The sequence below is a fragment of the Ipomoea triloba genome, chromosome 3 (genome assembly GCF_003576645.1).
Source record: "Ipomoea triloba cultivar NCNSP0323 chromosome 3, ASM357664v1".
Lineage (NCBI taxonomy): Eukaryota > Viridiplantae > Streptophyta > Magnoliopsida > Solanales > Convolvulaceae > Ipomoea > Ipomoea triloba.
In genome coordinates, this window is record NC_044918.1 from 11,598,189 (window position 1) to 11,620,370 (window position 22,182).

The 22,182-nt window shown below is 33.2% G+C and overlaps 3 protein-coding genes across 3 annotated transcripts; 2 read left to right on the forward strand and 1 right to left on the reverse strand.

Moving 5' to 3' along the window:
* Window positions 1–391: 391 nt before the first annotated feature.
* LOC116012748 (WAT1-related protein At1g68170) lies at window positions 392–4,593 on the forward strand. Its single transcript, XM_031252401.1, has 7 exons — window positions 392–727; window positions 1,854–1,916; window positions 2,121–2,237; window positions 2,349–2,607; window positions 2,736–2,894; window positions 3,635–3,786; window positions 3,905–4,593. The coding sequence occupies exons 1-7, from the start codon at window positions 525–527 to the stop codon at window positions 4,035–4,037; spliced, it is 1,086 nt and encodes a 361-aa protein (XP_031108261.1). The 5' UTR covers window positions 392–524; the 3' UTR covers window positions 4,038–4,593.
* A 1,330-nt stretch (window positions 4,594–5,923) lies between these two features.
* On the forward strand, window positions 5,924–9,890 carry LOC116012747 (carbamoyl-phosphate synthase small chain, chloroplastic-like). Its single transcript, XM_031252400.1, has 10 exons — window positions 5,924–6,053; window positions 6,390–6,522; window positions 7,157–7,245; window positions 7,330–7,390; window positions 7,487–7,554; window positions 7,675–7,803; window positions 7,893–8,002; window positions 8,087–8,434; window positions 8,690–8,855; window positions 9,593–9,890. Exons 1-10 carry the CDS (start codon window positions 5,924–5,926, stop codon window positions 9,640–9,642), a joined length of 1,284 nt encoding a protein of 427 aa, XP_031108260.1. The 3' UTR covers window positions 9,643–9,890.
* A 3,709-nt stretch (window positions 9,891–13,599) lies between these two features.
* Window positions 13,600–14,298, reverse strand: LOC116013553 (histone H3.2). The gene has a single exon (XM_031253369.1). The coding sequence runs from the start codon at window positions 14,260–14,262 to the stop codon at window positions 13,852–13,854; it is 411 nt and encodes a 136-aa protein (XP_031109229.1). The 5' UTR covers window positions 14,263–14,298; the 3' UTR covers window positions 13,600–13,851.
* Between the last annotated feature and the right edge of the window lie 7,884 nt (window positions 14,299–22,182).

A 22,182-nucleotide genomic window follows, 5' to 3' on the forward strand; every position in this document is an offset into this window, starting at 1 on the left:
TGGCATGGACAAGTGGAATACAACAAGTTTGAGCTTGCGCATATATATATATATATTAAAAAAAACTTAGGTGATCCCAATTTCGTCAACTAATTAATTTAAACTCATAGGACCTAGCCACTATAGAAGTAAGTCATAATAAGTCGCGTAATTAACCCACCAATCAAATTTTAGTCATCATATGCACACAAAACTGCCTATCTACAATCATAACCTTTAAATCTGGGGATGAACCAACTACACTAAACCCGATCCGAGGTTACACATAATTATCATCGTCATTGACTCCATATATCCCCTAATCCCCCTACCCATAAATGGTGCATGCACTGTTCTTGCTGTGAGCCCACGCCATTTGGATCATCTATAAAAGGACCGCCAAACAACTACTTTCATGCACCACTTCATTCCAAACTATACATACATATACATTCACACAAACTATATCTCTCTCCAACATCTCTCTTTAATATAATTAGTTTGCTGCTTTCTTGAAATCGATCTTCCCTTTGAATTGAAGAAAGATGGGTGTTGGGGGGAAAGAAATGAAGACAGTGGAGAAGGTGCAGCAGGTGGGAGCCATGGTGGTGGCCGCCACATTCCTGGGAGGGAACATAGTGCTGTCTAAGGTGGCGGCCAACGACGGCATGCCGGTCAGCATTATGGTGGCTTACCGCTGGATCTTCGCCACCGCCTTCCTCGGCCCTATTGCCATCGTTGTCGAATGGTACGTGATACAACTTATTTTAGAGTTTATGATTTATTTTAAGTTACAAAAATTATAAATTCTGCTTGATAAAATTTAAGGAACTTCAAATAATAACTTATTTTGAAACGATATCCCTATGTAGTAGCTAATTCTTCTGTTTCTTGCTTATAATTCAACCACCTATCTAGCTTTCATTATGGATTCTGCAGTAAATTTATAATTCATTATTAAAATATACAATCCAACTTTTATATATATATATATCATGACCTTTAAATAATCAAAGTAAACTCTACTCTAATTAATGTCAAACATGTCATCAACTAATTCTTTAATCTATATATAATTTTACTTAATCATCATCTCACTAAATAATTTCTACCAGGCAAATTAATTATTACCTGCCACAAAGGGCTTAGCTTTATACAAACATAATTGTGTTTTCAGGTTATAACGTGGTAAATTTATTTTTTTTTTGGAAAGAAAAAAAAAATTTACCACGTTATAACCTGAAAATACAATTATGTTTGTATAAAGCTAAGCCCTTTGTATAACCTGTAAATTTTTTAATAGATGTTACCTTATAATTAAGGTACAATATCGGATGATAAAAACATTACAGTTTGAGGAATTCATTTGTTTTTGTGTAAATAATTAATTAAAAATTGCTTTACTTTAGGCTTTAGGAAAAGTGTGAACTTTTCAAAAGGTTCGTATATGGCCCCACCCTCATCCTCTTGAAAGTGAATAAAACAGGTCAATAAGCAAGTTCGCAAAATAGGCAAGTTGCAATTCATGAAAGATTTTTATTTATTTATTTATATATATACACACACATATATGGGCCACCACTTGACGTACGTTAACAACAGTAAATTGGAGCATCAAATTGTTACATAGATGCTTCATTATACTTATGTCACGTCAAATAATAAATAGAATATATTATTTTAATTAGCAGTGTTAGAACCTATAATCGACATAATTTTTTGTGATATTCAAACATATAATTACTGTAAATTTTTAGTAAGATTCGTCTCTATAATTAAAGGATCCTGAAGTTGTTATTATCAATTTTGATTGGAATTTCTATTGTTTAAAAAATAAAAAGTAATTTATGAGGTCTCATCCTCCCATGGTGCAGGAATAAGAGGCCAAAGATGACGTGGGGAGTCTTACTTCAATCATTTCTTTCTGCTCTGTTAGGGTGAGTGCCCCTTTGCTTCTATCATAAGTCGTTTATATAATAAGGTATAGTGATTGGTGCCATGTTGACACGAAACTCGAGTATAAAACTTAATCTCGAGAATTGATTGATAAATTAATTAATTATTGTAATAATCTTGATCAGATTAAAGTTTAACATGAAAAATTAAGGTTTTGGTGTTTTAATCTTGTGTTTGTATGATAGGGGATCTCTATTCTCAAACATGTTCTTCAAAGGTGTGGTGTTAACATCTGCAACATTTGCCACTGCAATTTACAATCTTATCCCGGCAATGACGTTTGTTGTTGCAGTTCTTCTCAGGTACCCACCCAGTGCTGATAATTACAATAATTAATTAATCTCATAATTTTAGATTAGTAGTTAGTACATGCAATTATTAGTGAGTAAAACCTTAATTAAAATGGTTAATAGAATGGAGAATATGAAGCTTCATAAAGCAAGTGGGAAGGCAAAGGTGATGGGAACAATTGTATGCATAAGTGGAGCCATGCTTCTAACGTTCTACAGAGGGCAGGAGGTCCAAATATGGAGTTCAAAAATTGACTTATTTCACCTCGCCCATCCCCATGCCCAAAGTGCACACGCTGAGGGCAGTTCCGGTAGTTTCGCATTGGGTGCAACCCTCACTATGATCTCATGCTTTTGCTATGCAGTGTGGATAGTACTACTGGTACTTTTACTTAATTATAATCACCTTAGCTTGCTAATTAATTACCATATTTTATATTATGTTTTTACTAATTACATACTATAGTTATTTATTTTTATTTTTTTTTTTGTTTTGTTTGACTTTGACAGGCTAGGGTAAGCAAGAATTATCCATGCCATTATTCAAGCACTGCATTGATGAGTTTCAATGGAGCAATTCAGTCTGTTGTGTTCGCTTTATGCGTCACTAGAGACGAGGCTGAGTGGAAGCTTGGTTGGAATATAAGACTATTCGTCGTTCTTTTTATGGTAAGGGCTATTATTATTATATGATATGATGATATGATAATTCATTATATTAAAAATTATCCCAACAAACAAAAGAAATTTAAAATTAATAAATCGGTCACTTTATTTATAAAAAAAAATATCTGGTTTTCTTAATCCTTTACATCACTCTCCTAGTTAACCTTATTTTCTTCTGATTAGTCATTTCCTTAAGTAAAATTATTAGTAGACCCCACCATTGAAAGAAACTGTATATTTTAATAGAGGAAAATGTGTCAAATAGGCCACTGAACTTATCGTTTTTGTGCAATTGGGCCATTGAACTTAAAAAGTGTGCAATTCAACCATCAAACAAGCAAAATTTGTGCAATTGGACCATTTTTACAAAAATTTTCTGGTAAAATTCAATTATATTACTAACATATATGTATTAAAAGTGACATTTTCTTCTACCATACTAGTTGGGAGTCAATATTGAAATGTTTTTAACTCAAATTGAATTAAAATTTTTTGTAAAAATGGTCCAATTGCACAAATTTTGCTTGTTTGATGGTTGAATTGCACACTTTTTAAGTTTAATGGCCCAATTGCACAAAAGTGACAAGTTCAGTTGCCTATTTGACACTTTTTCCTTTAATAGATTGACTGTGGAATTATATAACCATTGAGTAGATAGTTAGTCAATCACAATACACCATATTAGCTCAAATAATGCATCAAATAGTTACCCTTTGTTAATCTATTTCTATTATATGGTATAGGGAATTTTAGGGTCGGGAGTTGTGGTGATATTGATGACATGGTGCGCAAACAAAAGCGGACCTTTGTTCGTCTCCATCTTCAATCCTTTAATATTGGTGATCGTTGCACTGGCGAGCTCATTGCTGCTTAGTGAAACTTTGCATCTTGGAAGGTAAATAATATTGAACACAATTATACATATCGTTTTTTGTTGTACCGAATACTATTAGCACCGAAACAAATATGAAAATAAATTGATTTTTTGGGTGTATTTTATATTCTGAATGCAGTGTGTTGGGTGGATTTGTGATTATAATCGGATTGTACGTTGTGCTGTGGGGAAAGTCAAGAGATTTGAAGGATGTCAGCTCTGCAGTTCCTCAGCAAGTCTTACCTAAAACTCATTCAGATATTGTCCAATAATGTATTTCGGGTATATCACGTCGGATTATGTATTAACGATTCATAGTCTGACACTTCATTTCTATTTTTCATTCATTGGATAAGGCTTTGATAAGAAATTTAAAAAATAAAACTAAAAAAAAAGAGAATGTAAATATGATCACCCGTGAAAAGGGGTTACTCAATTCACGAATAGTCCATGTATGAAAAATAAGGATAAATGTCAGATTCTGAATAGAAGATATATAAACTAACGTGATATCATTGGAATACCTAACTGTTTTCAGTATCTCGTGATACATGCAAGAATAACCAGCAACCATGCTCTGGATCACCAAATTTGCTCCCCCAGCAAATCTGCTTATGATCATCAGATTGGTGAGGGAAAAGAGTAAATAGGATTAATAGGAACAGACTTGTTCTTAGCAGTTTGTTCACAAATATATCAAGTCAAAGATATAGTTTCAATTTCCTATGGTAAAGGAAAATATGTATAACGAAGCATAGTGTTGTAAATTTGTATCAAGTCCTGTTTCAATGTTATAAATAATACATAGTAATTGTCAATTTCTTGTGACATCCACTATTCCATCAACCTGCAGTCTGCAAATTATCACCCCTCAGCATCCTTGACCAGTTTAGTGAGGAAAAATGGAAGGAAAAGAAGTAGATGTTATCTAAGAATCATATCTGAACTGATGAATGATGATTAGTAAGATCATAGGCAGAAATGTGCAACATCTTCATTTTGGACACATCAGAAAAGAATGCATTCTGATAATTCATTTGTAAACTATTCTCCTAAATACTGCCTACTGAACCAGTGAGCTAAAGTTCGTGCCAACAATTCATTTGTAAACTCTAAATCACATTTGGATGATCTTAAGTCATATCTGCACTTTCCCGAGGTCAATGCAGAAAGGGTACAAGTGTTAGCATTGGCTAAAACGGAGCATTAATTATCAACAGCCTGATTCTGCAGGCTCCATACAACCAACCATGTAGGGATATTAAATTAAACAAACCTGTAAGAATGTCATCAAAGCTCTCCCTTCAATCTTAATTACCGACTTCAAAGATATTAGCAAGCTAAAACTATCAGATTAAACTAATGCTTTCCTTGACTTAAAAGAGCCCAATTAGAGTGTTAAGATCACTCGCTTACCGCTTATCACTTACCACTACGCCAAAAAGTATAACGAGTAGAAAAGGCACAACTTTGTTTCCTTTTACTGCTCCACATTCTTTGCTTCCTTCTTTATCTCCTCCATCTCCATCCAATCCTCAAGTGCTGCAACCATCATCTTCTCCTCTGCTGGCCCTTCCAACTTCTCCAATCTCCAATATACCATCTTCATCATCTCTATACCCATAATAACTTGCATCAATCCTCTTATATATATCATACCTACAAAAAATTTAGGTGGAAACCTTGCCAAAAAACATTAAAACCAACAAATGCATAAGAGAATAATGCAGCCAATGGTAAACATAATGCAGAAATAGTTTTCAATAAAATGCTTTGTGAAAATGAATCGATACGGTTGAGCATGGACTGGGCTTTTTCCTCGTTACGAGCCATGGCTGACGAAGACGATTGGAAACCCTGGGTAGCTGAATCTGAACTTCGCTAGGGGTTTTAGGACGAAATTTAAACCCTAAAGAGAGAGCAGAATCGAATCCATCGTCTTGGAAGAACATGATTTTGAATTTGAACTGTACTTGGGAGTTGGGTTGTCGGCAATTTTTATATTGTTTCGCGCCTATATAGCAATAAGAATAAATATTGGGGTGAAAACCTAAAACACCAAAAATAAAACCAACTCACACGAATTAAAACAAAAGCCGCAACCTAGCGTTACAGACTCGAAGAGAATAAGAGAGAGTATCAGAACCAGAAAGCAGCCATGGATTGTGCTCTGAGAACTCATAATCCCCCCGTAGCAATACAAAATTCTCTGATTTATCTCAAGCCTCTAGCGAAAGTTAGGGTTTTTACGGTCAAGTGCTCCACTTCTTCGGCAGCTCCTTCTTCAGGTGAAAGTACCTCCGTCGCAATTTATGATTTCTCACTTTACCTCTATTTTCATCTTCCTATGTGAATCAGTAATTTTTTATGCATGGGAACACATTTTTCTTGCCTAATTTCATTTTCAAGTAATGTAATGTTCTCTCAATAACCAACAAAGATGGAAATGGCAAACCCAGTGCATTGGAATCTCATCATTTCTCGTTTCTTTGTTGTGACTGTGAGTGCATAAGTGCATTCTTTTTTACATTTTGCTGTTTAGGCACCGTAACTTTATTTTCTGAGTATCAAATTTCCAACTTTTATTCATCAACATATCTTTATTTTCCTGGACCAACCTTCAGGAGTGGTAGAGAGGCCGTGGAAGGTGGCAGATGCCCGACTTGTCCTTGAGGATGGTTCAATATGGAGGGCAAAATCATTTGGTGCTTCTGGGACCCAAGTTGGCGAAGTGGTTTTCAATACATCTTTAACAGGGTTAGATGACTATGAAATCTTTACTATTAATACTTTAATTATAATAAATAAGAAAAAGTACAATTTTGAACTATCAAACACTATTGTTTTCAAGAGGTTGCTTCCCTGCTTAAAATAATTTCACTGTACTAGCTTCCTCATGCTGTAGCTTAGAAAAGACATTGAAGAGTGAAGGACCTGAAGGGGCAAGTGTAGCAAAATGTCAAGTGACAAAACATTAATATGTACTGAGAAGTTAAACTGTATGATTAGGTACTAGTTCAGTAGCTACATTTTTCCTCATAAGAATTTCAAGTTCTTGATTGGAAATGCTTTTTTGCTGGTCCTATTGCATTAAATAAACCTGTGATAACCAGGCTTTGGTTTTTCTTGATGTTTTGCATTAATACTGTGTAAAAGCTGCTGATTTTAGGGTTGAAAACAATATCTTTTTCTTTGAGTTATGTTTTGGTTTTGCGGTGTGAGGTTTATTAATCAATCCCTTTTATATTAAATCTACAAAATTGCTCTTTTCCTACCTTTTTGGCCTTCTTTCCTTTCTTTTTGATGTGAGGACGCACATAAGGAACCACTAAATTTAAACCTTATTGTATGCAACCCATATGTTAGTGCTTTGTGCTTCCTTGTATTGCAGGTATCAGGAAATCCTTACAGACCCTAGTTATGCTGGCCAATTTGTCTTGATGACAAATCCCCACATTGGCAACACTGGTGTGAATTATGGTGTGTATTGTGTTTGCACATATCAATGTATTCTATGTGTTTCAGTCATTGACCCTCTCTAAGTCAGAATTCCTTCCTGAACAGATGACGAAGAATCTAGACAATGCTTTCTAGCAGGTTTAGTAATTAGAAGTTTGAGTATAAGGTGGGCTACGTTTTCCCTCAAGAACATAACATTTATGTTTGTGCATATGTGAATGTCATTGTTGTGGTGTTTAAACCATGACTACCGAATTTTCAGTACCTCAAATTGGAGATGCACAGAGACGCTTGGTGACTACTTGGCTTCTAGGAATATAATGGGAATATGTAAGTCAGAACCTGGGCATTACATTATGTAGACAACTCTACAACATTCATATTGACATTGCTAGTGACAATGACCTAGCATTTAAAATTTGAATATTATTTTTTTCCACCCTGCATCAGATGATGTTGACACTCGTGCCATTACTCGGAGATTGAGGGAAGATGGAAGCCTTATTGGTGTTCTAACAACGGAGGAACATAAAACAGATGAGGAACTTCTGGAAATGTCTCGCACATGGGACATTGTCGGTAGGTATCTGCTCTTGGTTGTGGATGCTGTTGCAGAACGAACAGGTTTGCATTGTGAATAACAATTAACATTTCTTGCAATTTTGCAGGAGTGGATTTAATTAGTGGTGTTTCCTGTAAGGCCCCTTATGAATGGGTTGATAAAACTCGCTCAACATGGGATTTTAACATTAATGGAAGAAGCCAAGAAACTTACAACGTCAGTACGGTGTATTATGTTATCTTTCTAAAGTTTACAGAAACACACTTGCATCTTACATAGCTATGCATTTTCTTGATGAAGGTGGTTGCATATGATTTTGGTATCAAGCAAAATATTCTAAGGAGATTAGCATCCTATGGCTGTAAAATCACTGTTGTTCCTTCAACATGGCCTGCAGCTGAAACTTTGAAGATGAAACCTGATGGGGTCCTTTTCAGCAATGGTCCAGGGGACCCCTCTGCAGTTCCTTATGCTGTTGAAACGGTAAAAGAAATAATTGGAAAGGTTCCTGTCTTTGGCATTTGTATGGGCCATCAGTTGCTTGGTCAAGCTTTGGGGGGTAGAACATTTAAAATGAAGTTTGGTCACCATGGTGGGAATCATCCAGTTCGTAACCTTCGCAATGGCAGTGTTGAGATTAGTGCCCAGGTATGTTCATTTAGCAGATCTGACCGGAATCTTTGTCTTATAGACTTATACTGTATGTCTTTTTCAAGTTTTTGGCTTAATCCTTTGGATAATATTTCCTCCTTAATCTCATAGGTTTGCTTTGGTTTGATGAATAATGTCACTGATTAAAATTCCTCCAATCTATAATTTCCCAGCTTCTCTGTTGTAATTACTTTATAAATGCATGGCATACTAAGCTGCTCTATTTGTCCATATACTTATTTGCCAATGCAGAATCACAATTACGCTGTTGATCCCAAGTCACTTCCTGAAGGTGTAGAGGTAACTCATATCAATTTGAATGATGGAAGCTGTGCTGGTCTTGCCTTCCCCCAACAAAAGTTGATGGCACTGCAATACCATCCTGAGGCATCTCCCGGGCCTCATGATTCAGATAATGGTAATTCTTTCCTCATATAGCAGTCCATGTACAGTGTTGTGTAGGGCTCATTATCAGCAAGACTTATACAGGACTTACCCGTGCATAATATGCAGTAATACATCAGTATATTCTGAATCTAGCCCCTAAGAATTGGAATTCATTGCCCAGAAGCTTAGAATTCTGCATTCTCCACTAGGTGGTTTGCAGCATAATATAGAAGCATATAACCATCTTTGAGAATTATAATTATGTAGAGTATATTAGTGTACTTGACTGAGCATATATATGATTGTACAACAACTTTGGGTGAAATGGATGTGAACCGATACAAAGGTAGGCCTAGGCGGCAGGCGCTAGTCAGGCGCCTAGGCAGCCGAGTAATAATAATAAGAAAAAGAGCACACCAAGAAAAAAAAACACTTGGTCAAGTTGGCAGACTCGGGCGCCTAGGCCGCCTAATGTCCGCATTAAGGGTAAAATCCCCTCGAACTAGGGGCGCGTAGGCAGCCGCTTAGGCCGGTTTTTGCAACAGTGCTAAATTCCATTAAAAATAAAACAAAATAAAACTGAAAGTAAACTTGTGAAAGGTGATGAATACAGTATGAGATGCACAGAATCAAAGAAGCACCAAATTATTGTTTGCTACTGAGCATTAAAGAGAAACTGTGCTTTTTGACTATGGTAGTATTAGTATGGTGTTAAGTAGCTGATGTTATTTTCCACTAAATATTGTGTCTAAACTGTTTTGGCTGTAGTATTTGGGGAGTTTGTACAACTAATGAAGAAAGAAAGAGGAAAGGCATGAGTAATGCCATCTTAGCAGAGGAGCAGAGATTATTTTATCTATGCTAGCAAAGGAACAACTGCCCCAACCTGCAGATGAAGAAGATATCAGTGTATGCCCCCAACATTTAATTTGTGTAACATTTTAATATCCAATTTCCTATATTATGTTGTGTTCTATCAAATTATTAGGTTGAAACTCTGAATACTTGCATTAGGCTATTCACATACTCTAACTTTTAAATTATAAATTTTGCAAGGTTCAAACAAGTGGATACTTTTTCCTTTTTTAAATATGATGTGGCAATGCCACATGTTAATGCAATTTCATCCCTTTCACAATAAACAAGACTCTTGGGAATGTCATTCCTTTTTTTTTTGGGGGGGATAAATTGCAAACTAAATAAAAATTCCATTTTCATAACCCCTCAAAAATATTTACTCCATCCATTTCATTTTACCTGAATTATTTATTCATACAAAATCTTGAATGTTGGGTCTGGGTACCAAAATTTCCATGCTGTGAGAACCTTTTCAAAACTACCAAAACTGGCATGCTCTCATTCCTAGTGGTACTCCAAACGCATTATGGAAAAGGACTATGAATACATTACACCTAGATGTTTAATTCCATCAATATGAATAGCACACATTCCTTCACTAAAATACAAGAAACTTCACAGTACAAAATAGTAATCAGAAAAATACTCCAATAGAAGAATTTTTAGCTTATGCAAATTCTAAGCATTATATTTACAAATTTGCAATACACTTACAATTACAAAAACACAAAATAAAGATCAAGTACATTAATCAATAATCAATATAGTGCCAAGTTACAACTATTTATACTAAGATACTCCGTACTTACAAACAAAGTAGAGTATGAATTAGTGTTGAATACAAATGGTGTGTTTGGTTGACAGGTTTAGCTATCAGAAATGAGTATCAAAGTCATTGTTATTGTTTGGTTAATAGGTTTTTAGAACACTACTATGGGTTTTGATTACTCCTTAATTGCAAAACTCATTCCCTAATAAAATAAAGGTTTCGTTTCTTCCTCCTCATCCGTTTTCCCAACTATTAATAATCATTCACATTTCACCTTATTACCAAACATGCAAAATACTTTCACCAAAACTCATTACCGTTACCAATTATTTGATACCCACTTCCATGTGCGAACCAAACGCACCCTAAGATCTAATGCATTCATGTCCAGGATGTTTAGAGGTTGACATGCCAAGTGAATATCAAAGCCATCTTTTTATGGAGCCTCAAGAAACTTGGCATCATTTACACTAATATGGGACTTTGCATTATCTTGTTGAATATATATAGTCTTTGAACTACTTAGAGGCCATTTGCCCATATTGCTAGCAACACATAATCAATCAACCATTTTCTAGTAACTTCTTTATTATTTACATATTCAATTGACTTAGTTAACAATGTTCCTGTTTCTCGATTTTTACTTCTACGCTTAGCTTAGTTTCTTCCTTATAAACAAATGAGAATATTCTAATTTTTCCATCAAACATTTCATTCTTTCCTAAATCAAATTGTAGTAGAGCAACCACACATAAAAACATAACTCTAGTTATAAACTTCTTACTTTTACAAGTAGGATATGGTTCATCTTCATTAGTTAGTTGGTCATATTTTGTAGAAGTTTTTGAAATGAAGAACCATTTTTCATCTATATGAACACAATCATACAACTCTATGAAAAATGGATATGTGGAGATGAATTTGAATCAATCATAGATATGCAAAATTGTAATCTTATCTTTAGATTTTTCTCTGTTAATACTAGCTTTATCGCATTTGAGTATGACTTCAATGATCCTTTAATTCTTCTATGGAAACTTGTTTTTAACATGTTTAGAGAAGTAGCCATGGAGCGAATTTGATAGGATTAATTGATTCAGTGTATTTCATGTGTATTGAATGTTTAAGAAAAATATATGATGAGAGGAAAAAATTGGCTTTTGCTAGCCATTCAATAAATTGTAAAATGAGCAGAGAAAGGGAATTGGATTCTCCCTAGTGTGTGTAGACTGTGGAATAATCAATGCCTTGTTCCGAATGGTTAGGCCCTTAATTATATAGGTGCAGGTTCTAACCTCTTAGGAATAAAATATTTTTCGAAAGTCGTTTAACCTTGACCAAATACTGAATAGATGCATAGAAGGTATAGGGAGGTATACCAAGTGAATAATTCCAATTAGAATTATTGTACGGTGATTTAAAAGAATTTTGGTAACAGCGTCAACATTAATTTGATTCATTTTTTTTCCTACATTTCATGTCAAGTTCAAAGAAATATCAACTGTCACACAATTTTTAACACAAGCAATCTCTTTTTATTATTATTTTTTTCATATTCTTCATATTCGGCTAATAGTCCTTATCGAAGCAAAGTATATACTTGCAAACTCTCTAATTACTCCACATTTATTTTTCCATTAACATTGTGATTCAACAAAGCTTTGAATATAATCTTTCTTTTATCATTAGACACTCTTTTTACTAAACTTCTATGTTTGAATATTATTAGGATTTTCTTCTTCTAGAAAAAAAAAACAACAAAAACAAAAAGTAAGGATATATAGAAGAGTTTCAAAGAAGTAATTTTAAGAGTAATTGAACCCTTAAATTTGTTAAAATAGTGCAATTAAATCATTTTAACCTATAATAACATGTTACCCCCAAGTTACATACCTCGTCAGATGTTAGGTCGATAATATTTTTTAAAATTATTTTATAAAAAATAATTATATTAAAATTATTTTTTTTAAAAAAAAAACATAGCAACACACAACAAGAAGAGAAGCCATGACTTCTCTGTTCAATTCGGACGGAGGAGTCCATTGGCTTCTTCATCCGATCTGACGAAGAGTCTGGCGTCTTCTCTGCAATTGACAACTATTTTGCTTTTTTTAATTTTTTTTTATTTTTAAACACGTAGATATTAAGTAAGCAAAATTAATCGGTTATTTTTTGGTAACTAAGTCTTGTTAAATATGTTAATTGTACACTTTTAATCAGTTTAAGTGTTCAATTGAATTTTATTTTAGTTTGAAGATTTATTTGACCTTTATTCCAAAATATATATATAATAGAGTACTCAATAGAAGCAAGTAGAGTATTCTAAAAAATAAATAAATAAATAAATAAAGTAAAAATGCAACTATTGCATATTTAGGTATCAAATGTTCAAATGAAGTCTCTTTTTTTTTTTTTTTTTTTTTTTTTTTGGGGGTGGTGGTTGGGGGGCGGGGGGATAGGTTGTAGAAGTTAAGAAATTATTTTCATCTAAAATTTAGATAAAGTATCTTCAAATTACAAAACAAAACAAAAATGTTATAATAATAATAGTAACACTAATAAAATAAAATAAAATAAAAAAGATCAGATGATGGTTTAAAAAAACAATTAACCTTTATTTCAATTGTTTATATGAATCAATGATTGCAAGATAAAGGTTTCAATTGGTGAATAAACTTAATATAATATTTAATCTTTCACATTTTTTAAGGTCTAGATATCTTATAATGATTATGAGATAATGAGTAAATATTTGTATGTTTAAGTTTAGTTAAAGTTGGATTAAAAGTATATTTTGAATAAAATTATTTGATGTAGAAGTTGAACTTCATTTTTTGAATAAAAGAAAGAAGCCATGACAAGAGGGAAGCATTGAATCTTCTAAAAAATCAAAACACAATGAAAAATAAATTTAGAAAGAGAATTTCAATGGCAATTATAAGATAAAGACAATATAAAATATTGTCTTACTTTCTTGTTTCCTAAATGTCATTCCAAACTCAAATAAAACACATATGTTGGAACTAAGAGTGCATCATCAAATTCAACTCTCATACTTTTTTGGGTACAAATCCTTAATACATATATTTGGTTATAAAAATAATGTAATATTTAAAGAACAAGAAGATAAAAAAAGAAGACTACACAATAACAAAATATGCAGTAATATATTCCATGTTCATCAAGGAAACAAAGAAATATTGATCCTGCAACAAAACCAAAGTCTATTTGCGCATCTAACACTCCATTGATTTCTTGAAACCAAAACAAGTAGCCAAAAGGCGCCTACTACACCTAATAATCGAAATCCAAGAAACGTCTAAACAAGGGGGAACCAACATGGAAGAAGTAATACTCCGATCTATAAATTTGCATAAACATAGCACTACTAGCGATAAAATTAAGCCCTTTCGCCTCTAATCCTTCTTGCAAGCTGAATGTCCTTGGGCATAATCGTAACCCTCTTGGCGTGAATCGCACAGAGATTTGTATCTTCAAAGAGCCCAACAAGGTAGGCCTCTGCAGCCTCCTGCAAAGCAGCAACGGCGCTGCTTTGGAACCGAAGATCAGTTTTGAAATCCTGAGCAATCTCCCTCACCAGCCTCTGGAACGGCAACTTCCGGATCAACAGCTCAGTGCTCTTCTGGTACTTGCGGATCTCTCTAAGAGCGACAGTTCCCGGGCGGAAACGGTGGGGCTTCTTCACTCCTCCGGTGGCAGGGGCCGATTTCCTAGCGGCCTTGGTGGCGAGCTGCTTTCTCGGGGCCTTGCCGCCGGTAGATTTGCGAGCTGTCTGCTTGGTTCGTGCCATTGCTGCGATTGATTAGGGTTTTGGAGGGTTGAGAGATGGATGAGAAATCTGGGATGTTGATGGTTTTTATGGAGGAATTGCGAGGGAAAGTTCGTGCGATTTTCAAATTTTGGAAATTTTGGGATTTGAGGTTTCTAGCGGCTGGTTTTAGATCGTTGGATGTTTGTTTAGGAACGGTAGAGATTTCATGGTTGGCGGAGCACACGGATTGCGGTTCCTGTCTACTGGGCTTTTAAAAGTATTCGGTCCACACCAATATGTTCTGGCCCTTTGTACCCCCGTTACGGATCCAATTGCAATAAAATTTTACAATAATAGGGATTAAAATTGATTTAAAAAAAATTTCAATATTTTCGCTTTTATTCCTATAACTTCTATATTCATTATACTCTATGAGTTTTTAAATTTATCTTTGTCACTTTAAATAAAGAGTTCTATTACATAGACTCTCATTTTCTACTCATCACTTTTACTTCATGATGTGTCAAGATATGATAAATTATCTTCAACTAATGGGTCACAATAAAAGTGTTAACATCAAACTTTTGTGTGAGGGAGTAAAAGTAGGGAGTATAACTTAAGACTCTAAATAGTATTTTTCTTAAATAAATGGCTATTTGGTTGTTTGGTAGACATGAATTGCATTGCAATTGCATCATAATTCCTTGACCACTCCAATTACCAATCATTATTGCATGGATCATTGTCCACACATTTGTAAGAACCATAAATAAGAAGTACATTTTTAATATACTAAAAGTACATTATTTGTATGTATAAAGTACATTATCTTTTATATATTATCAAATAATGTACATTCAGTACACAAAATAATGTACTTTTAGTATATTAAAAATGATATTGCATTCATAGTCCACACAACTATGTGAACCATGATCCACATGATAATTTCCCCCCAATTACAATATTTGGTGGAGAGAATTGCAAATTCAGGAATTGCAGTTTCCTCCTTTTATTGAATTGTAATTCATGGATATCCCCCATGAATTACAATTCAATGGGAAAAAGAAAAAGGAAAAAATAGATGAAATAACATTGCTACCCTTTTTTTTTATTATTATTATTATTATTATTATTATTATTATTATTATTACACAATGACATTTTAATCTTTATATAACTTCTTTCCTTCTAAATCCTAATAATTATATTTCTCCTTACTCAACAATTTAATTTGAATTCCAAATTTATTCCACATTATTATTTTCTCATAGAATTATAATTTCTTTCCTTTTAATTCTTTCTTTCCAACCAAATGCCCTATTAAAGATGTCCATGGGGCAGTCGTTGGGTGGGGACATGAGGAATCACGAGGCGGCCATGATGAAGGAGGGGTTTGAGAACCCACCGGCCATGGCAACGGCAGTTTCGGTGTTAAAGAAGATGACTAGCTAGTAACAAGAGAATTTTTGGGTTTGAATTAAATTTGGATCTTTGCTTAGGATGCCCCTCCGGTGGCAGATCATTCGGCCGTAGCTGCTGACTTGGAGGATTGTTTGGTTTGCAGGTTTGATGCGGGACTCTCGTCGATGGATAAAAGGGCGTGGCTTCGTTTGGTGCCTGTTTGTTTGACAAATATGGGGGGTTTGTGGCAGCTGCTAGTGGCCCTATGAAGTGTATGCAGGATCCTCTCATGGCAAGAGCAATGGCTTGTAAGGAGACCCTCATATGGGTGAAGTATAAGTGTGTGGTGGATATCCGGCCAGGTTGAGTCTAGTTGTCTAAACTTGGTCTGTGTTCTTGGCTCGAGGTCGATGGGCCACTCATACATTGGTTCTATTGTTTTCTTATGCAATTCTATTCGTAGTTTCTTTCCGTCTTGTTTTTTTTTTTTTGTTATATTTCTCATTCGGTGAATCAACCTACTCATACTTTGGTTAAAACGGTTGGATCACGTGATTGCTCTATGTATTGGGAGGTTGTGCCTCTAAATATTCTACTCGATTTGATTTAACATATTTCTTGCGATTTTGGTTTCAAAGAACAAAATAAATGACTATTATATTTTTTGTCACTTTTAACCCATTACAAAGCCTTTGGTTGGAAAGAGGGAATTAGGAGGGAAAACAAAATTGTAATTTGGAATAAAGTGGGAACTCAAATTATATTATTTGGTAGGGATGAATAAAATTATTGGGAATGAGAAGGAAGAAGTGATATAAAAACTAAAATGCTCCTGTGTAATAATAGTCTAAAAACATAATAAGTTTCAATCTAGGTTATACACTTAATTTATGTTTGTTTTTTCTGTTAAATTTTTGTATACATTATGCTATAAGAATTGTACTATACAATTTTATGGACAAAAATATCTCTGTCGTTATAACTTCTGTTATTTTTTTTCATTATTATTGCATGCACATGCATACACAATATTTTTTTTCTTTTATTCTTCAAAAGTAATAATGTATTTAAACATGCTATTATAAGAAACTAGTGTTCGCACCCCTGCGATATACGGAATGGATTTGCTATAATATTTTAAGAATATTTGGATCGGTATATAATTATAGAATTATAATATCAAATATTATATAGTGCAATTGAAAAGATGGCTTGGATCAATTATGTTTTGTGATGTTATCATTGCATGAATTTGACCAAATAATTGTTGAATTAATAACTAATGTGTATATGTAAGCATCTGGTGCTGAAACTTTAGGGATTTTATATATCAGTATTTAGGATTTGTAACTTGGACAAATTTGCTCTTTGAAAACAATAACATAATATCACCAGTTCGAATTATACATTATTGAAAACCTTTTTGTAGACGACATTGGTAGTACTAACAGAATCTTGTCCATCATCGTCTAACACTATCACCTTCAGGCCATCAGGATGGGTGACTCAGAAAAAAGTCGTGTACAATTGACCATGATTAAACACCGGTTTTCCCAACATGAGTTAGTGTTTGGCATTGGCTTTTGTTGATAGTCATGGCATATGCGAGCATCAATGGGAATTGTTTACGTTAAAACTTGAACGGCAATCTCATATCAGAAGGAGTGAAAGACATTCGGGAGGTAAGAACTTTGGTTCCTTCATGGTTACCACACCATGTACTAAAATGCATCATTTCAATTCACGTAATATAAATACTAAAATTACCATAATAACTTATTTCTATACACACGCGCCCCCACACACACACACACTAATAAGTAATAAAGTTAGGCCTATAATAGAAACTAAAAAATGTCAGTCAAATTATTTGATAAAAGGAATGGTTCAGATTATTTTATTACTCTTATTAAATTAAATAAATAAATTAGTAGCTACAATAAAAAAATAATACATATGCATTTCTTTAATTTAAAATTCAATGTCAACAATGCCTTTATTAAAAAAAATATTCATTATCAAAAATTTAAAAAGATATATAATATCATTGGTTATATTGTCTTTATTTTCTACCATGCAAAGATTCATTTCCTTCAAATTCATTAATTAATTATATTCACTACATTGTTCATTGTCTTCTTTTTACACTATCTTGTAATTAAATACTCCGTATCTAAATTATAATATAAAAATAATGTTATATATTTATTTACCAAGTATTCTATTAATAACATGGAAAAATTTTTAAAAAAATATTTTGAACCCAATCATATTAACTACTTGGGAAGGATTTATTGATTAAGAAGACATTCAAATAACCCAATAAATTGAAGTGGGAAACTACTTCGTAATATCTTTGAATTACATCACAATTGTTCACTTTAAAGGTAAATTGTATTTCTTTATTAATATGATTACATCACAATTTTTACTATTTTATCTAATCTTATTTATTAAATAAACTAGGAATTGCTCTATACACAAAAATTCATTCAAGCATAATGGTTGAACCAAAAGTACCTCGAGTATGACACCTAAAGGACTTGTATGCTTTTATGTAATAATATGTAAATGGTAATTAGATAATTATCTTTTTTTTTTAAAGATAATTATCTTACGTAGCTATATTTAAAACTCATTATTGAAAATGTCAATGTAGGACAATAGAACACTGTGATACACTTGACGCATTGAAAAGATGTTGAGACTACAACATTACTGGAATCAATCTTTCAAATCCAGAAAATGAAGACACATTAAAAAGATGAAAAGATGCAGCATTCATTAATCATGTATGTAAAATACTTATTGTGCATCCTTTAAATATTTTAGAACTAATATAAATTTACAATTCATTTCATTTTCTACACTCAACCTGCTTGGATTAAAGGCAAAATCTGCATCAATCTTGACAACAAAAATAATTGGTATATAGGCTATAGCCATTGTTTAAAAATGTTTATGCACAAAGTGACAAACTATTTAACTACATGCATTGTGGTGAAAAGACAACAGTGGATACTCAAAAATTAGTATCAATTCAACAAAAAAAATTACAAAATAAATCATACACATGCACACAAAAAAATCAAGTATTGGACTCATTTATATTAATTCCAAAAATATGAACATGTTCAAAATAGATGTAGAAACTGTTGATGAAATTTGACATATTGCGGCATTAGTATTTGGACTACCTACAAAGCCATTGTTGTTACTATCAAGTAAACAAGTTATGAAACTAGAACAAAAGGTACTACTCATTAACCTTCTACAACTATAATAAATATTAATATTTTGTTCAATACTTTTACATGAGAATGTATGACACACATCTAACAACACATGAAACAAAGGGAAAAAAACTACCATTGCCAAGTATCAACAATCACTTGCAAGATCAAGAGTTCATAGTATAACTAAGATCCCTGCAGCCATATGCACAAACACAATAAGGCAAATACACAACTTCCTACACCATAATCTCATTACATGACGCTACCATCTATACTACCACCAGTAACCCAATTGCACATGACACAATACTAATAAAAAAAACAAGTACTAAAGATGAAGACAATGAGAATGCTACCAGAAAGATAATTAAGAAGATTTAGAAAAATTCAAACAAAAAATAATATTTATTTAGACTATCATTTTTAGACTAGGATTTTTACAAATTTACAAACATTTATTTTAGTGACAATTATAATTAATCTCTCATATATTATATTGCATTCATATACTTTGAATTACTGATTTAAATAAACAAATTCAACATTCAATTACATATGCATGAACATCTCCTATATAATCATGATATACTTTGAAATATTTATTTAAAAATAAACATTGAGCATTATCTCATTCGTGTAATGCCCGTGAAAAATTAATCATCTACTATACTAATAAGAGTCAAAGAGAGTTAGACCTAAAATGGGTAGAAAAAATGGCGGTCAAATTATTTAATCAAATGGATGGTTCAGATGAATTATTTAATCAAATAGATGGTCAAGATAATTCATATTAATATTATTAATAGAGATTACCTAATTTAACCTTACTTTTATGATTATCCGTTAAGTTTTCCGTTAAATATTCTCTTTTCTGTTAATATTCCGTTAACTTTTAACTTACCCATTAATTTCTATAAGAAAGATTTTAGGTTCGAACCGCATCTCAATCAAATTTGACATAATTAAGTTTCTCACTCTATTTTACTCTTATTAAATTAAATAAATTAGTAGCTACAACAACAAATGATACATATGTAATAAATAATACGTGGTAATAAGATTTTCAAGAAATTTACTAACAAATTAAATTTAGTTCATGCCAAGACCTTGTGGTCTAGTGGCACTCAATTGCATTTTCATATGAAAGAGAGTGAGTTCGAGCCTTAGTTGAGGCGATTTTGACTCTTTTTGTTTTAGTAGAATAGAGTCAATACTCAATAGTACTCAAAAAAAAAAAAAAAAACTCGGTTCATAGGTAATCATGTCAACGGTAATTAAACTATAAACATTATTCATGAGTATTGACATTTCTTCTTCCAAATAATGAGTCATGGAGATTAAATTATCTTAAATAATGAAATTAAAATAACTCACAGGTGTCATTAATAAGTTCATGCTTGTTATCATAACAATTAGCTTTTCAGCTTCTTTTAAGGGGCTGTGTTTGGAAGCCCAGAAAATAATTTTCGGAAATCATTTTCCAGGACTTTGGTGTTTGGCTACACTTGAAAAATCCAGTCAACGGAAAATAATTTCAGTTGACTGGGAAAATAGCCCCAAAATGGCGGAAAATCACTTCCGCCCAATTTTGGCGGAAGTGATTTTCCGCCGTTTCATTTCACCATTCAACAGCAACGGCAAACAAGGATTCCGGCGTTTCATTTCATCATTTTCCTCCCCTCGTCGTCAACAACAAACAAGGATCTCCGGTGGCAGTGAATGAGCAGAATGGTGGCGAAGTTGAGAGCACCCACCTCCAATGGCGTCAGGCAGAACAGAGCACGGCAACCGACAGCAGCGCAACAACGTACGTGGTTTCCAGTCCTCCGGCGTTGGTCCTCGACAACGTACAAATCTCCGGCGAACCTCCATAGATTCCGACCTCAAGAAGCAGCGGCGTAGATTCCGACCTCAAGAAGCAGCGGCAGTGACTGGCCCTTCTTCCACTTTCCCCTGTTCTTCGTACCGACAGCAGAGTTGCAACAGTGGACTCCCTCCTCTGGTTATAGCAGTGAGTGATGGGTCTGTCGGGAATCATATTCCCCGCCGGAAAATGTTGCCGGAGGAGGAGGCGGTGAACCCTGGAAAGTTTGTGCGTTTTTTAAATCAAGATTTTTCTGCGCTTGTGGGTAGGAAGATCTGGTTTCGGCTGTTTCTTCTCTATCTCAGCTAGATCTGTTTTTTTTTTTTGAACTCCACAGCCAGATCTGTTTCTTCTTTATAATATTTATAAAAATATTATTATAAATATTTTAATTATAATTAAAAAAATTAAAAATATTATTTTAATATTATTATAAATATTATAATTATAATTAAAAATATTATAATTATACAATTCTACTCATTTTCCAGAAAATGAACCAAACAAGACAGTTTTCCAGAGTACATCCAAACACGGAAAATGAATTCATTTTCCGGAAAATGAATTCATTTTCCAGAAAACATTTTCCAGAAGTTATTTTCCTGCTTTCCAAACACACCCTAAATGGGAATCGATCAAAATCATCATTGGCAAATGAATGATTATTTTGGCATGTTAACTAATGCCACTTCAATCTTCCTACAGCTACCTTGCCTCATAAATTGCTTTGATCTTAAGCTACTTTGGCCTTAGCTTTGTGCTACGTCTCTCACATTAAAGACAAATCATTTGTGTGACTTTTTGCTATATAGGGATTGCAAGAAAACTCGAAAACGTAAAAACGAAATTGTAATAAGAGCATCCGATGCCTTAGTTTCTGGAAGAGAATTTTTTTTTCTTTTTAACAGCATATATCATATTTAATGATGTCGGGTATTTTTAGGTATTTGACTCTCGCAAACCTTAATAGAAGAGATTCTAGTCACTAATGGGTTTAGAACTAGTTCATGTAGATAAAAGTATACTCATCACAAGTTTTGAAAAAGTTGAAAAATGTTGTTTACTAGTTCAAGTAGATAAAAGAATACTCATCACTGTTATGGACTGTTTGGTTCACGGAATAGGCCTGGAATGACATAGCATTTTCAGTAATAGGCCTATTTCGTTGTTTGGTAAACATTTGTATTCCCATGAACATTGTATTAACCTATTACTGAGCTTTCAGGAATATCTTTTATATTTTATTTTCAATTTTACCCTTCTTTAACCTAAAAACTTTTATGCTTGTCTTCTCATCTCTTCTGCCATTTGCATCAGATTTGAATTCTTCTTCAAGCTTCAAACAAAAAATATTCTTCTAAACTTTATTTTCTAGAAATTAGTTATTAATATATATATATATATATATATATATATATATATATATATATATATATATATAATATCGTATCTTCT

Coding starts and splice junctions, on each gene's coding strand:
- LOC116012748 (XM_031252401.1), top strand. CDS start 525: ATGGGTGTTGGGGGGAAAGAAATGAAGACAGTGGAGAAGGTGCAGCAG. Junction 2,608..2,735: donor CAGTGTGGATAGTACTACTG/GTACTTTTACTT, acceptor TGACTTTGACAG/GCTAGGGTAAGCAAGAATTA. Junction 3,787..3,904: donor GAAACTTTGCATCTTGGAAG/GTAAATAATATT, acceptor TTCTGAATGCAG/TGTGTTGGGTGGATTTGTGA.
- LOC116012747 (XM_031252400.1), top strand. CDS start 5,924: ATGGATTGTGCTCTGAGAACTCATAATCCCCCCGTAGCAATACAAAAT. Junction 7,804..7,892: donor TCGCACATGGGACATTGTCG/GTAGGTATCTGC, acceptor GCAATTTTGCAG/GAGTGGATTTAATTAGTGGT. Junction 8,435..8,689: donor GTGTTGAGATTAGTGCCCAG/GTATGTTCATTT, acceptor TTGCCAATGCAG/AATCACAATTACGCTGTTGA.
- LOC116013553 (XM_031253369.1), bottom strand. CDS start 14,262: ATGGCACGAACCAAGCAGACAGCTCGCAAATCTACCGGCGGCAAGGCC.